The sequence below is a fragment of the Pantherophis guttatus genome, chromosome 8 (assembly GCF_059756535.1).
Source record: "Pantherophis guttatus breed Tessera chromosome 8, ASM5975653v1, whole genome shotgun sequence".
NCBI lineage: Eukaryota > Metazoa > Chordata > Lepidosauria > Squamata > Colubridae > Pantherophis > Pantherophis guttatus.
This window is the reverse complement of record NC_142070.1, coordinates 12,528,952-12,543,482: the sequence shown is the minus strand read 5'-3', so window position 1 is coordinate 12,543,482 and position 14,531 is coordinate 12,528,952. Positions and strand designations below refer to the sequence as shown.

At 41.1% G+C, this 14,531-nt stretch overlaps 1 protein-coding gene across 10 annotated transcripts in view; it reads left to right on the top strand.

Annotated features, from left to right (window-relative positions):
- Positions 1 to 14,531, top strand: part of WDFY3 (WD repeat and FYVE domain containing 3) — a 205,675-nt gene that overhangs the window by 120,307 nt on the left and 70,837 nt on the right. For all 10 annotated transcript variants that reach the window (XM_087875091.1, XM_087875090.1, XM_034431140.3 and 7 more), the window contains 7 exons: positions 2,799 to 2,910; positions 4,068 to 4,258; positions 7,927 to 8,079; positions 9,340 to 9,413; positions 10,667 to 10,828; positions 12,244 to 12,338; positions 13,579 to 13,699. In XM_087875091.1, the coding sequence (XP_087731217.1) occupies positions 2,799 to 2,910; positions 4,068 to 4,258; positions 7,927 to 8,079; positions 9,340 to 9,413; positions 10,667 to 10,828; positions 12,244 to 12,338; positions 13,579 to 13,699 (908 nt within the window). The remainder of the gene's footprint in view (positions 1 to 2,798; positions 2,911 to 4,067; positions 4,259 to 7,926; positions 8,080 to 9,339; positions 9,414 to 10,666; positions 10,829 to 12,243; positions 12,339 to 13,578; positions 13,700 to 14,531) is intronic.

The following is a 14,531-nucleotide window of genomic DNA, read 5'->3' as shown; positions in this document are numbered from 1 at the left end:
CCCCAATCTATTGCTGCCTCCTGAGTCCCAGCTGATGGCTAGAGGGAAAAAAACTGTTTAAACTCTTGCCCGGGCTTCAAAGGGCCGCCCTACAGCTGATCAGTGTTAAAAGAAAACAAATGAATAGACCAGTTCCTGCAAAAATACATGAGTAGATCAGTGCCTGCAAAAATACATGAGTAGATCAGTGCCTGCAAAAAATAAATGAGTAGATCGGTACAGCTCTGCAAGCAGCTAAAAGCCTGGTAGACCAGTAGCTCTGCTAAATCCTAAAGAATTGTCACATGACCATCAAGCCACGCCCACAAAATAAGCCACGCCCACAGAACCGGTAGTAAAAAAATTTAGAACCCACCCCTGGCGTGCACGCACAGTTCGGGCACTCGGTGTCTAAAAGGTTTGCCATCACTGTGATAGGTTGTGCTTGTATATTGGGTCCACACATGGATGAATCCCAGGATTGAAGATAATGTGCACAGCTAAAGGTTAAGAAAGAACAAATAAGTATTTAGTTCCTAAGTATTATTTATTAAGAAAATCTATGTTGAGTTGCGGTGGCGCGGTGGTTAGAATGCAGTACTGCAGGCTATTTCTGCTGATCACTGGCTGCCAGCAGTTGGCAGCAGTTTGGGTCTCACGGGCTCAAGGTTGACTCAGCCTTCCATCCTTCCGAGGTTGGCAAAATGAGGACCCAGATTGTTGGGGCCAATATGCTGACTCTGTAAACCGCTTAGAGAGGGCTGTAAAGCAGTGTGGAGGGGTATATAAGTCTAAGTGCTATTGCTATTGCTATATGGCTACCAGTGGTGAAATCCATTTTTTTTTTACTACCGGTTCTGTGGGCGTGGCTTGGTGAGCGTGGTGTGGCTTGATGGGCATGGCAGGGGAAGGATATTGCAAAATCTCCGTTCCTATCCCACCACTCCAGGGGGAAGGATATTGCAAAATCCCCATTGCCTTCCCACTCCTGGGGAAAGGATATTGCAAAATCTCCATTCCTACCCCACTTTGGGGCCAGCCAGAGGTGATATTTGCCATTTCTCTGAACTACTCAAAATTCCCGCTACCGGTTCTCCAGAACCTGCTGGATTTCACACCTGATAGCTACCCAACTCACTCTTGGAGACTCCAGGTGGTTTAAAAAGTATGCTTTTTTTTTTTTTTTACCTCTTTTATACTTTGGAGGGCCGAAGTTACATGGGGTTATTCCAGTTAACTTCCACTTTGGAATATTCCAGTGGATACTGGCTATGTAATCTCATATGATGTACAGGTAAAATCCTTGTCTTACCCACTTTGTTTAGTGATCATTCGAAGTTACAATGACCCTGAAAAGTGTGCCTTATGACACACACAGCTATTGCAGAATCCCCATGGCCACGCGTTCAAAATTTGGGTGCTCGGCAACTGGCATGCATTTATGAAATTACGCTGTCCTGGGATCATGTAATCACCATTTGTAACCTCCCTAAGCTGGCTTCTGACAAGCAAAGTCGATGGGGCAAGCCAGATCCGCTCCCACAGAGAGGGTCTCCTCAGGGTGCCATCAGCCAAGTTATGTCGGCTGGCGACACCCAGGGGGAGGGCCTTCTCTGTGGGAGCCCCAGCCCTGTGGAATGAACTGCCCCCGGAAATACGTAAGATCACCGACCTCTGGGTGTTTCGCTGCGCACTGAAGACCCTGTTACTCTGCCAGGCCGGGCTATCAATATAATAATTTTAAATTGGGGTATTTTAAATTTTTGGAGTTTTAAACCGGCCAAATCTATTTAATTACTTTAATTTTTAATCATTGTTGTGTCTTGTGTTTTTAAATTGGCCGTACACCGCCCTGAGTCCTTCGGGAGAAGGGCGGTATAGAAATAAAATAATAATAATAATAATAATATAATAATTATAATTATAATAATAATAATTATTATTATTATTAACAACAACTGCAGCGATTCGCTTAACAACTGTGGCAAAAGGGTTGTAAAATGGGGCACAGCTCATTTAACAACTGTCTTGCTTAGCAGTGGAAATGTTGGGCTCTTTAGCAAGGGGAATTGTAGTTGTAAGTCAAAGACTATTGTAAATGTTTCTATAATAGAGGTGCATATTGGGAGCCGACCAAAAGCAAATTGCTTATGAATTGGCCCAGAGAGAGAAAGAGAAGCTTTCTAAGGGAGGCTGAGAAAATCGAACAGTCTTATTTAGAGGCTATATACGAAAAAAGAGAAGTTGTTGATTATGTGCTTCTCCATAGCTCATTCTACTTAAGATGCTACATCCACTCATAGCTTTTAGAACTGAATGATTCCCTTTAGCACAGTTTTGGATGTGGGAGTTAGAAGCTTGGTCTAAGTCAGAGGTCTTCAAACTTGGCAGCTTTAAGACTTGTGGACTTCAACTCCCAGAATTCTCCAGCCAGCTTGTGGAGTTGAAGTCCACAAGTCTTAAAGTTGCCAAGTTTGAAGACCTCTGGTCTAAGTGATGACAAGTGTCCACAAAGTTTATATCTTAAATCTGGGGAAATTAAAGATGTTTACTAAACTGTTTCTGATATTGTCCATATGGAAAAAAATTATCTTCCATTATACAAGGAAACATTGTCCATATGGAAAAAAAATATTCCATTATACAAGGAAACAATTCCTTTCTATTATTCTTCCGCTTGTGTTAATCACAGAATCATACCTAACCATTCTACTCTTAGGCTTGAAGAATTTGTTTTTCTGCCGATCTGTGAAAATGCTCAAAAAATATTGTTCCTATAAACTCTGTCTAAGCCAAGTTGTTTTTTCCGTTTCTCATAGCTAGCTATTTCATCTCACGAAAATGCCACTCCAGTAAAACTGCTCCACAATTCAGGAGGACATTTAAACGGCGCAGCGCGTACCATTGGCGCAGCTTTGATAGGATATTTGGGTGAGATAACATTAAAATAAAATGATACGTGCTTTGTATGGTGATTACTCGAGTATGTAATTCTTCTCCAGGCTGTTACGTTAAAAAGTACTATACAATATCAACTATTTAAGGAGGGCTCATTCAGTTGCCAAAGATAGCCAGTCCTAATCACAAATCTTAACAGACAGTCGTCATTTAGCAACTGTCTTGTACAGCAACCATTCACACTTACAAAGGTGTGATGAAAGGTGATGAAAAATTAACTTTGCAACCAATCCTCACATGGACAATCTTTGCAAGTCTCTAAAGCAAAAGAAAGCTGAAGTAAAATTGTAAGCAGTTACATTTTCACTTCACTTAACAACCAAGTTGCTGATCCCAATTGGGATCACTTTTCCACTCCTGGTGTAATCACATTGCTGTAGAAAACAGCTTATTCTCTTGCAATACCTTCCTCTCCAATCTCTCTGCTCTGTGGAAGAAATGGTCAGGAAAATTTGATTTTGCTTGCTTTTTTTCTCCCTTCCCTTCCACACAGAATGGAAAGATTATAGAGGAAAGGACTGCAAAAAAGTACTGTAAACAATGGGTTCCAACCCTGAGCTTCTGATGCAAATACATTGCTTTCAGTGTGTAGAAGAGCAAACGGCTTATTCTTTTGCAATCCCTTTCTCTCCAATGTCACTGTTGTGCAAGGGCAGAAAAAAGAAACAGCTCAGACATAGGACAATGTACATTTTCCGTAATGGCAATCACATGACTGAGGTGCTGCAAAGATTGTAAATGGGCTGTAAAGTTTTTTTTTCTTCAACTTCTTACCATCACTGAATGGTCGGTAAACAAGGACTGTAGTTCCTTTTGTTTCCTGCAGAGAAGAGCCTCTATACATTTGTTAGGAATCTGAATAAATATATGAATATAAAAAGTTTGAACTTTTTATTTGGCTTTATCCTCCGTTACCGGCAACCTCTACAGGATGAGCAATGTAATTCCAACAACTCAGAGTCATATATGATACGGAGGGTTTTTTTTTTTTTTTCATTTGTTATTTTTAAATAAGGCAAGATAAAGGGAAATTGGAACCTTGGCTGTTTATTTATTTTTGACGTAATAATTAAGTTGATGACTATCCTGTCAAACTGATGTTTTCATTTCATTTTGCCACCTCTATGCAGGGGTAAGGACATTTGTCCCTAAGCCTGTTGCAACCACACTGCAGTACATTGGTGGAGCTGCTGCTATTTTGGGCCTCGTCGCCATGGCATCTGACGTAGAAGGACTTTATGCTGCTGTGAAGGCCCTCGTGTGTGTGGTCAAGAGCAACCCTCTCGCTAGCAAAGAAATGGAAAGAATCAAAGGATACCAGGTGCGGGTAAAGATAGGAAAAAACTGCTTGTGCGGACCACATTTGGGTGAAATTCATTGCATGAGCCATGGTGGCGCAGTGGTTAGAGTGCAGTATTCCAGGCTAATTCTGCCGATTGCCGGTTGCCTGCAATTTGGCAGTTCAAATCTTACCAGGCTGAAGGTTGACTCAGCCTTCCATCCTTCCAAGGTTGGTAAAATGAGGACCCAGATTGTTGGGGGCAAGAGGCTGACTCTGTAAACCACTTAGAGAGGGCTGTAAAGCATTGTGAAGCGGTATATAAGTCTAAGTGCTATTGTTATTTCATCTTAGAATCAGATGCACATGGCAGGTTTGGAAGAGCGGGGAAAAGAACTATTTTAGAATATTAAATTTAGCAGCTGGAACATTAAAGCGTACAACGGGCCAGAACACACAGTTGTATATTTAATTGATTGGAGAGTGTTGGCTCATGCGCGAGGCAGTCGACACTGTGATTGGCTGATGTGGGTAGAAAGGGGGAGTTTCCCATTTTTCCCCGCCTTTTTCTTCCATATGTTGTTTGATTTACCTCATGAGGTTCCTGGCTATCTCATCTGCTATGAATATAAACGTTATAATCTATTTATTTATACAAAAACTACAAGTTTGTGTCAGCGTCTCTGACTTCGTTCATACAGTTGCTGCGCAGTTCCCTGACCAAATTGTATTGCACAAATTTCAAGCGTTTGACAGCACAATGCTGTGGCTTTACAGTTTAGGCCAGGGGTCTCCAACCTTGGTAACTTTAAGCCTGGAGGACTTCAGACTGAAGTCCTCCAGGCTTAAAGTTGCCAAGGTTGGAGACCCCTGGTTTAGGCAACACAACATGGTCAGCTGCTAGCTCAGCAGAGGCATTTAGTGTTTGCCAGATTGAAAGGAAGCACCCGTAGGATCCTGAAGAGAAGCAAATGGGAAGCTTTATTGCTGGGGCGATCAAGGGCACAACACCATCTGTGTCTGTTGAAGGACATTTATTGGAGGTGGTTTTACTTACATAATTAATGCAAAATGTAACATTTCATTCGGGCACGCAGCAGAAAGCCTCTCCTGCAAAACGGGAAGGTTTTTCCATCACAAAAAAAGACTTATTTTTTCTAATCCAAAGCCAGATAGCATCACCTACAATGATCCAGCAAATATGTATTTGCATGATTTGGAATGAGCTTTGGCTTAAACATTTTAACTAACAAACTCTGCTCACTGCCAGCAGTTTGATCCTGACTGGCTCAAGGTTGACTCAGACTTGCATCCTTCCAAGGTCGGTAAAATGAGGACCTAGATTGTTGGGGGCAATATGTTGACTGTCAACCGCTTAGAGAGGGCTATAAAGCACTATGAGGCAGTATATAAGTCTTAAGTGTTAGTTCTATAAATATATAGATACATATTTAATGACACAAGTACATATTATATGCACATGATATTAGTACATGATACAGAAATGATTTAGTTCTAAGAATACAAAAAAAGGTTTCTGAAATTTCAAGAAAATGGATTCAGAGAAGCAAAAACCCATGTTAAGGCCTGCCATTTTTACATTCACCTAAACAATCGAAGACTTTAATTATAAAGTGCCCTGGCGGTTACATTTCCTTCTCTCCATTGAATTTAAGTTTCTTTCTTTCTTTCTGAAAAATATGATATTTAACAATTCAGTAGCAAGAATCAGATAATTTCCTTCATTCACTTCTCAGTACTCTACAGGGAGTCCCAGCGGTGTTCATGCAATTGATAAACGAGGTCCTACATGAGCACCTCTATAAGGGGGTACTCGTCTACCTAGATGCCATTCTCATTTACACGGAAACCATAGACGAATACATACCCCTCGTCCACCAAGTGCTGGAGAAACTGCTGGAAGCGAACCTATATGTCAAACTATCAAAATGCGAATTCCACCAGTCACGGCTAGACTATTTGGGCTATCAAGTGTCAAACGAGGGGATAGAAATGGATCCAGCCAAAGTACAATCAGTCCTAAACTGGCAAACCCCACACACCCGCAGACAACTGCAAAGCTTCCTGGGGTTTGCGAACTTCTATAGACAATTCATCCCCTCCTTTGCAAGGATTGCCAAACCCCTAACGGACCTCCTGCAAACAGGGAGTCCAGCAACAAAACCCTGCCCAGGACAACCTCTACAGTGGGACCTAGCCTGCCAACGAGCATTCGAGACACTGAAAGAAATGTTTGCAAAAGAACCGATCCTAAACCATCCTGACCCCGAACAACCCTTCGTCATCCAAGCAGACACCAGTGATGTGGCGGTGGTGTTACTTTCAGTTTCATTTCTGGTTTTTTTCCCAATTATCTCCAATTATCAATTTGGAGATTCTTGTTTTTTTATATAAGAAAGCTTATAAATTAATTATCTCCCAATTATCTCCAATTATCAATTTGGAGATTCTTGGTTTTTTTATATAAGAAAGCTTATAAAGGAGAATATTTGTAGCTCAGGGTTGAAATGAGGGGTCCTTGGTGCTCTCTGAGCTTGGTTGTTTTCTTGCATACGTTTCCTTATCCAAACTAGATAACATCAGCAGTGCCAGTAAGGAGTAGGTTTGCTCTCAGTTTATATTCTAGATCAGGGGTGTCAAACTCATTTCATTAAGGGCTGCATCAGGGTTGTGTTTGACCTCAGAGGGCCGGGTTGGGTGTGGCCAGGGTGGGTGTGGGTAGCTTGACGTCACTCGTGTCAGGGACACCTGTGGGGGCCCAAGTGCTCAGCCAGTGAAAACTATCTCCTGAGTTCCGTTTTCGGCTGTGATGGCCTCCTGCAACCTTCTGCCAGCGAAAACGGAACTCGTGAGGGTCACGGTGGCCCTTCCGAGCTCTGTTTTCATTGGCAGAGGCACTGCAGACCGGTCCTTTGCTGTTTCCAGGGCGGCCCTGCGGGCCAGATCTGAGCATCCCACAGGCCGGATCTGGCCCCTGGGCCTTGAGTTTGACACCCTTGTTCTAGATCCGTGATGGCGAACCTATGGCACGTGTGCCACAGGTGGCACGCGGATCCATATCTGTGGGCATGTGAGCGTTGCATTAGCTCCGGCCAGCTGATTTTTGGGTCTTCCCGGCCCACTGGAAGACAGGAAACGGGCTGTTTCCAGCCTCCGGAGGGCTTCTGGGGTGGGGGAAGGCCGTCTTCGCCCTCCCCATGCTCCAAGAAAGCCTCTGGAGCCTGGGGAGAACGAAAAACAGGCCCACCGTGCCATCACGTGCCAAAAGCGGGCGGAACATGGGGTGGTGGTCATGCATACGTGCGTTGGGGGAAGGGCACATTGAATTATGGGTGTGGGCACGCGTGCATGCGACCCCCCCACGTTCTCCCCGCTTTTGGCACACGACGGCAAAAAGGTTAGCCATCACTGTTCTAGAAAATAATATTATAGAATATAAACTGAGAGCAAGCCCCACTCCTTATTATCACTAATGATGTTACCTAGTTTGGGTAATGAAACATCTGCAAGGAAGCAACCAAGCTCTGAGAGCAGCTACGATCTCTAACAAGAAAGCTTCGCTGTGGGACTAACTGTTTTTCTATGCTAGGATGAAGTGAATATTTCTGTCAGTCGGCAAAATGCTTTGAGATTACAAAATTCAGAAACGTTGCGCTTCAATATCTCTATGTGGTTCCCTCTCCTTCCAGTTGTTGGCCATGCTGCTAAAGAAGAAGCGGTGTCTTCTGAACAGCCACATTCTACATCTGACCTTTTCTTTAGTGGGGACTGTGGACAGCGGACACGAAACATCCATTATTCCAAATTCAACTGCTTTTCAGGATCTGCTTTGTGATTTTGAGGTACTGAGAATATTTCTGAACTCTAGCAATAAAAGATTAATTAGCAAACCTGCTGTAATAGTGTTGCTTGAAAGATAACATGTACTATTGGGAGGAAAAAGTGGGGGGGGGGGTTGCTTCAGGTGGCATATGGTATACAGGTAATCCTTGATTTACAACAGTTCGTTTAAGTGACGGTTCAAAGTTATAACGGCACTGGAAAAAGTGACTTATGATGTTTTTCACACAACTGTTGCAGTATCCCTATGGCCATGTGATCAAAATTCGGATGCCTGGCATATTTATGACATGATCCTCTGTGATCTTCTCACAAGCAAAGTCAATGGGGGAAGCCAGATTCACTTAACAACCAAGTTACTAATTTAACCACTGCAGTGATTCACTTAACAACTGTGGCAAGAAAGCTTGCAAAATGGGGCAAAACTTGCTTAACAACTATCTTGCTTAGCAACAGAAGTTTTGAGCTCAATTGTTGTCGTAAGTCGAGGACTACCTGTATTGTACAGCTGTACTGCAAATAAACAATGATCCGCCTTGTTGACCAATTTTAATGTAAACTATTGAAATAAATTATATCAGTATTCATCATTCTGTTGTTTTCCAGATATGCAGGATCTACTGTTCTCATCCCCTCCATTCTGGCTGGGGAATGTGAAATTTATAGCTGAGATTTAAAGGAGAACAACATTAAACTAGGAAGGCTGCAGTAATGTGGACTAATACTTTGTTCCGAAAGAAAGATACAACTGGAAATAGATTCGTTGAGTTCATTGAAAATTATTAGATAGGAACAGAGTTACATGCAATTATATTTACCATAATAACTTTTCTATAAACCCTTCAGAACTATTTCAGTGGGGAAACGCAATATGCAAATCTTTGAATTTGAAATAGAAAATTGATTATAATATTCATTAGCTTGGCTTGTGTTACACTCAGAGCCAGTCAAAATAAACATAAACCAATTTTGTTTTCTTAGACCAGTGAGCAGCCCTGGCCTGGAAATTTCTTTGATGAAGGAAAACTAAATTAGTGAACTGTTATTTAGACTGCATACTTTTTTTTTTTCCAGAACAACAATATAAAGTAAATCTTAAAGCAGAATCAAGAAAATTGTTTGTGATTTTGCTAATCTAGAATGACAATGAAGTATTAGCCAGGCTCGACTCCTGATGGATATACTTCAGGGAAATATTTTGGTAGCAGTACTGTCTGCTAAATTAACTGCATGTAAGAATTAGAAATATTTTTGAATTTCAGGTTTGGCTTCATGCCCCCTACGAACTTCATCTTTCATTATTTGAACATTTCATCGAACTTCTTACTGAGTCCAGGTAACATTAATAAATATTGTTTTATAAACAGTGTAAGAAATTTAACACTCCAGATTTTTTTCCTCCATCAGTACTCATAAAATGTTGCTTGGTTTAATACTCTTTTACAACTTGAAGGGTTTAATGCTCTTATACAACTTGAAGGGACGCGGTGGCTCAGTGGCTAAGACGCTGAGCTTATCGATTGAAAGGTTGACAGTTCAGCAGTTCAAATCCCTAGTGCTGCATAACAGAGTGAGCTCCCGTTACTTGTCCCAACTTCTGCCAACCTAGCAGTTCGAAAGCACGTAAACAATGCAAGTAGAAAAATAGGGGCCACCTTTGGTGGGAAGGTAACAGCGTTCCGTGAGCTTTTGGCGTTTAGTCATGCCGGCCACATGACCACGGAGACGTCTTTGGACAGTGCTGGCTCTTTGGCTTTGAAATAGAGATAAGCACCACCCCCTAGAGTCAGGAACGACTAGCACATATGTGTGAGGGGAACCTTTATCTTTACAACTTGATTAATTCTCTGATGTTTTGTTTTTGAGGTGATGGGAGAGTAGGAAAGATATCTTATCTCATGATAATATATATATGTTAAATCTACATAATTGTTTGGATTAAATCACCAAATGAAATTTTAGAATGAAGAGGAACACAATGCTTTAATTCAGGTATTGTAGGCAGGTGCTATGTTTGCACTTTGAACACAGAGTACTGCATAGGTATAATTACATACTGTACACCTTTACACACACACATACACTAGCTACAGTTAAATATAGGGCTCTGCAGAAAATAGAGCACCGTCTCTTGAAGATCTCATTCAAAAAATGCTTGGTTTTGAAATCAGTCATGGAACCTACAAATACATGAACAGATCTTGTCTTCCAAAATGTTTAACGGATTTCTTGGTGTTCAGAAGTGATGTCCAGAGCTTAGGCATAGAAGAGATAATCAGCATTCGACTTTCATTATATTAGAAACTTTTGTAAAATAAGTTTCAACAAATGAAAAATATTTGCATATAATAATTGGGGTAACTAAATAAATAAGTGTGGGTATTTTTGAATTAAATAGTACAATATGATGCCAGCCACGCAGATTTCTCAATTGATAGATCTGCTAATTGATGCACAGATATTATTGCCTCTCCAAAAATAATTCATTATGTGAGTTGTAATATAAGAAGCTTATCATTTTCAGTGAGAATGACAATTATTTATTTCTTAGACAATTTCTTATTTGTTATATTGTTCTTTCTTTTACAGCGAAGCGTCAAAAAATGCAAAACTGATGAGGGAATTCCAGCTAATCCCAAAACTCTTGCTCACTCTTCGAGACATGTCTTTGTCACAGCCAACCATTGCCGCTATTAGCAATGTTCTAAGCTATTTGCTTCAGGGGTTTCCTAGCAGCAATGACCTACTCAGGTACCATTGAGATTCACTATGGATTTTCGTCCTACAAAAATTAGAGAGTGTGCTGGTACCTCTGAGAGGGCATATTTCTCTAGTCCCGCATAGAAATGTGTGAGATTTTTCTATGAGGAGAAAAATGTTTAAAACAGGACCAGAATCTTTTGGATAGTAGCTATCAAAATCTTACTACAGGTAGTCCTCGACTTAAAACAATGACCGTTCAAAGTTACAATTGCACTGAAAACAGTGACTTACAACCATATTTCACACTTATGAGCAGGAGTGGGCTTCGTTCTCTGCCCAGTTGCTGGGTGGGTGTGGCCTAGTCAGCCTCCTGCACCACGTTGGGGGGGGGACGGACATTTTTGCCCTCCCCAGGCTCCAGAGGCTTTCCTCAAGCCTCCGGGAGGGCGAAAACGGCCTCCCCAGGCTCCGGAGGCCCTTTGGAGGCCAGAAACGGCCCCATTTCCAGCCTTCCCGAACTTCCGGTAGGCCCGTTTTTTGTCCTCCCCGAGCCTCCACGTGCGCCCTGCACTTACCTGCATCCACAACGGGCTATGTGGGGATTCCCAGGAGGGGCGGGGTGGGCGGGGCCAACCAGGAGTGGGATTTGGGGCTTTTCCGAACTGCACAGAATCTTAGCTACAGGTTCTCCCAAACCCCTGCGAACCCCCAACAGCCCACCCCTGCTTATGACTGTTACTGCATTCCCATGGTCTCAGATTCAGATGCCTGACAACCGACTCATATTCATGATGGCTGCCGTATCCCAGGGTCATGTGATCACCTTTTGCTACCTTCTGGCAAGCAAAGTCAATAGGGAAGCCAGATTCACTTAACAACCTTATTACTAACTTACCAACTGCACTGATTCACTTAACAGCTGGGGCAAGAAAGGTCATAAAATGGGACAAAACTCACATAACAAATGTCTCAGCAACAAAACGTTTGGGCTCATAAATCGAGGACTACCTGTATAGATTTTTGTCATGCTTAGAAAATGTAATTTAATGTTTGGAAAATGTAATATATTTTTGTGTTCCAAAATCCATGTCAGTTCCAAAATGATAATCCCATAGTTTATCTACACATATATAATTGATTTAAAATACATAATTTACTATTTAGACATAATAATTGTGCGTTATTACATGTTTTCTTGGCTTTTACAAGTCACCTTTCCCAACTAAGTTGCGTTCTGATATCTCTGTACTAGAACCTCCAGCAGTACAAGCAGTGTTTCGGTCGAGTGAGGGAGGCTATTATGTTAGACCAAGGCAATTTTAATTTTAAATCAGCTGTCACCACAATCTACATTTTTTAAATCCATTGCCACTTAGTGTTATTTTATTGATGTTAACAACTAGCAGAATTAAACTCTGTTTGTCACACAAGTGCCTGCCATTTTCCTCCTTCTATTTTTCAAGGTTTGGACAGTTCATCGCTTCTACTTTGCCTACATTTGCAGTCTGTGAGAAATTTGTAGTCATGGAGATGAACAATGAAGAGAAGCTTGACACTGGTAAGTAGTTTCAGGTTCAAAGGAAAGAGTGAAAGAGAAGTTGAGATGTATTTTTGCATTAGCATTTAATGTCTGTGTTCGGTTTTTTTAAGCTCATGCTTTCCATTCTCTGGTGTGCAGGTAGTCCTCGACTTATGTCTGCAATTGAGACTTGGAATTACAGTCATAAGGCGTGCTAGTTGTTAAGCAGGTGCCACGTGACTGCACCCGATATTACAACCCTTTCTACACCAGTCAAAATTTATACTAAGTACAAAAATGTTGTAATACTAAAAGACTATTTACATCTTAACTTGCTTAGGTGTACATTGATAGATTATTTTACACTTATTTTCTGCAGCGTTGTCTATGTGTGTGTGTGTGTGTGTGTGTGTGTGTGTGTGTGTGTGTACAGTTAATATCTCGGGTTTCTTCCTGTGTAATTGTAAACATATTCTTAAAAGGATACATAAACAAATAAACAAATATATATATATATATATTATATATATAATATATAATATACATTATATACATTATATATATATTATATATATAATATATAAATAAACAATTATATATATAGTGTGTATAATTTCCAAAAAGGGACGTGGTGGCTCAGTGGCTAAGACGCTGAGCTTGTCGATCGAAAGGTCGGCAGTTCAGCGGTTCGAATCCCAAGTGCCGTGTAACGGGGTGAGCTCCCATTACTTGTCCCAGCTTCTGCCAACCTAGCAGTTCAAAAGCACATAAAAAATGCAAGTAGAAAAATAGGGACCACCTTTGGTGGGAAGATAACAGTGTTCCGTGCTCCTTTGGCATTTAATCATGCCGGCTACATGACCACGGAGATGACTTTGGACAGCACTGGCTCTTCAGCTTTGAAATTGAGATGAGCACCGCCCCCTATAGTCAGGAACGACTAGCACATATGTGCGAGGGGAACCTTTACCTTTACCTTATAATTCCAAAATGAATGCATTAGTGAATTTTCTTCTTCTTTTTTTCTTCTTAATCTATAATTGTTTCATTTTGTAATCTTTAGAGCACTTTTAACTCAAGGAACATTTCCCGTGCAATAAAACTGGGGAAGTACTTGTTATTTATATTGATTTATGCATTTAATATCCACTGACTGTCAGGTTTCCAACACTGAAGGTGACCTGACCGAAACAATTTTGACTCTTGACATTATTTTAGAAAATAATCTTTGCACGAGTGTTCAAAATTGCCTGCTTCAAAGCAATAACTTGTATTTTAGGAACCGAGGAAGATTTTGGTGGCCTTGTTTCAGCAAATCTTATTCTTCTGAGAAACAGATTGCTGGATATCCTGCTGAAGCTTATGTACACATCTAAAGAAAAAACAAGTGTCAATTTACAGTGAGTACACATAATCTAGATTTATTTATTTTTTTAATAGATGTAACTGTAACAAAATTCAGGACAATTCTACTTTTGTATCAGCAGACAACAACAGATCCATGTGAGCAACATCATATGGCATTACTGTGCTAATAAAATACTGGGGAGCAAAACACTGAATCTTGTTAACCCCTTTTTTTCCCTGAAAAATTACCAATTGTAGGGTCCTTGCTGTTCTTCGAGCTTGGTGGCTTTCTTGCAGACATTTCATTACCAAACTAGGCAACTTCATCAGTGTTAGGAAGGAATGGGATTTACTCTTATTTTTATATACTAGTGGCTTGCCCTGTCAGTATTAATGAGAATAGTCTTGGGCAGGGGTGTCAAATTCAAGACCTGTGGTCCGGATCCAGCCCATGATGCCTCTGCCAGCAAAAACAGAGCTTAGGAGGGCTGCACGTGGGGGCTCTTTTCGCTGGCAGAGTGCTTGCAAAACAAACTACCATATTTTTAGGAGTATAAGACGCACTGGAGTATAAGACGCACCTTAGTTTTTGGGAGGAAAATAAGAAAAAAGCTGATTGGCGGGTGGATCGGCCTCCCGGAATACCCCCAATCAGCTGTTCCCAGAGGTGAATTTTAGCAACAGGTTCCTTGGTTGTGAGCTCTGCGCCTTGCTTTTTTTTTTTTTTTTTTTGCTTTTTTTTCTGCCTCTGAAACTTCTGAAACTGTCAGAAAAAAAACTTTTTTTCCTGCCTCTGAAAGCCTCTGAAACAGAGCTTCAAAAAAAAAAAAGCCTCTGAAGCTCTGTTTGGAGGCTTCTTTTCTGAAGCTTCATTTCTGATGCTTT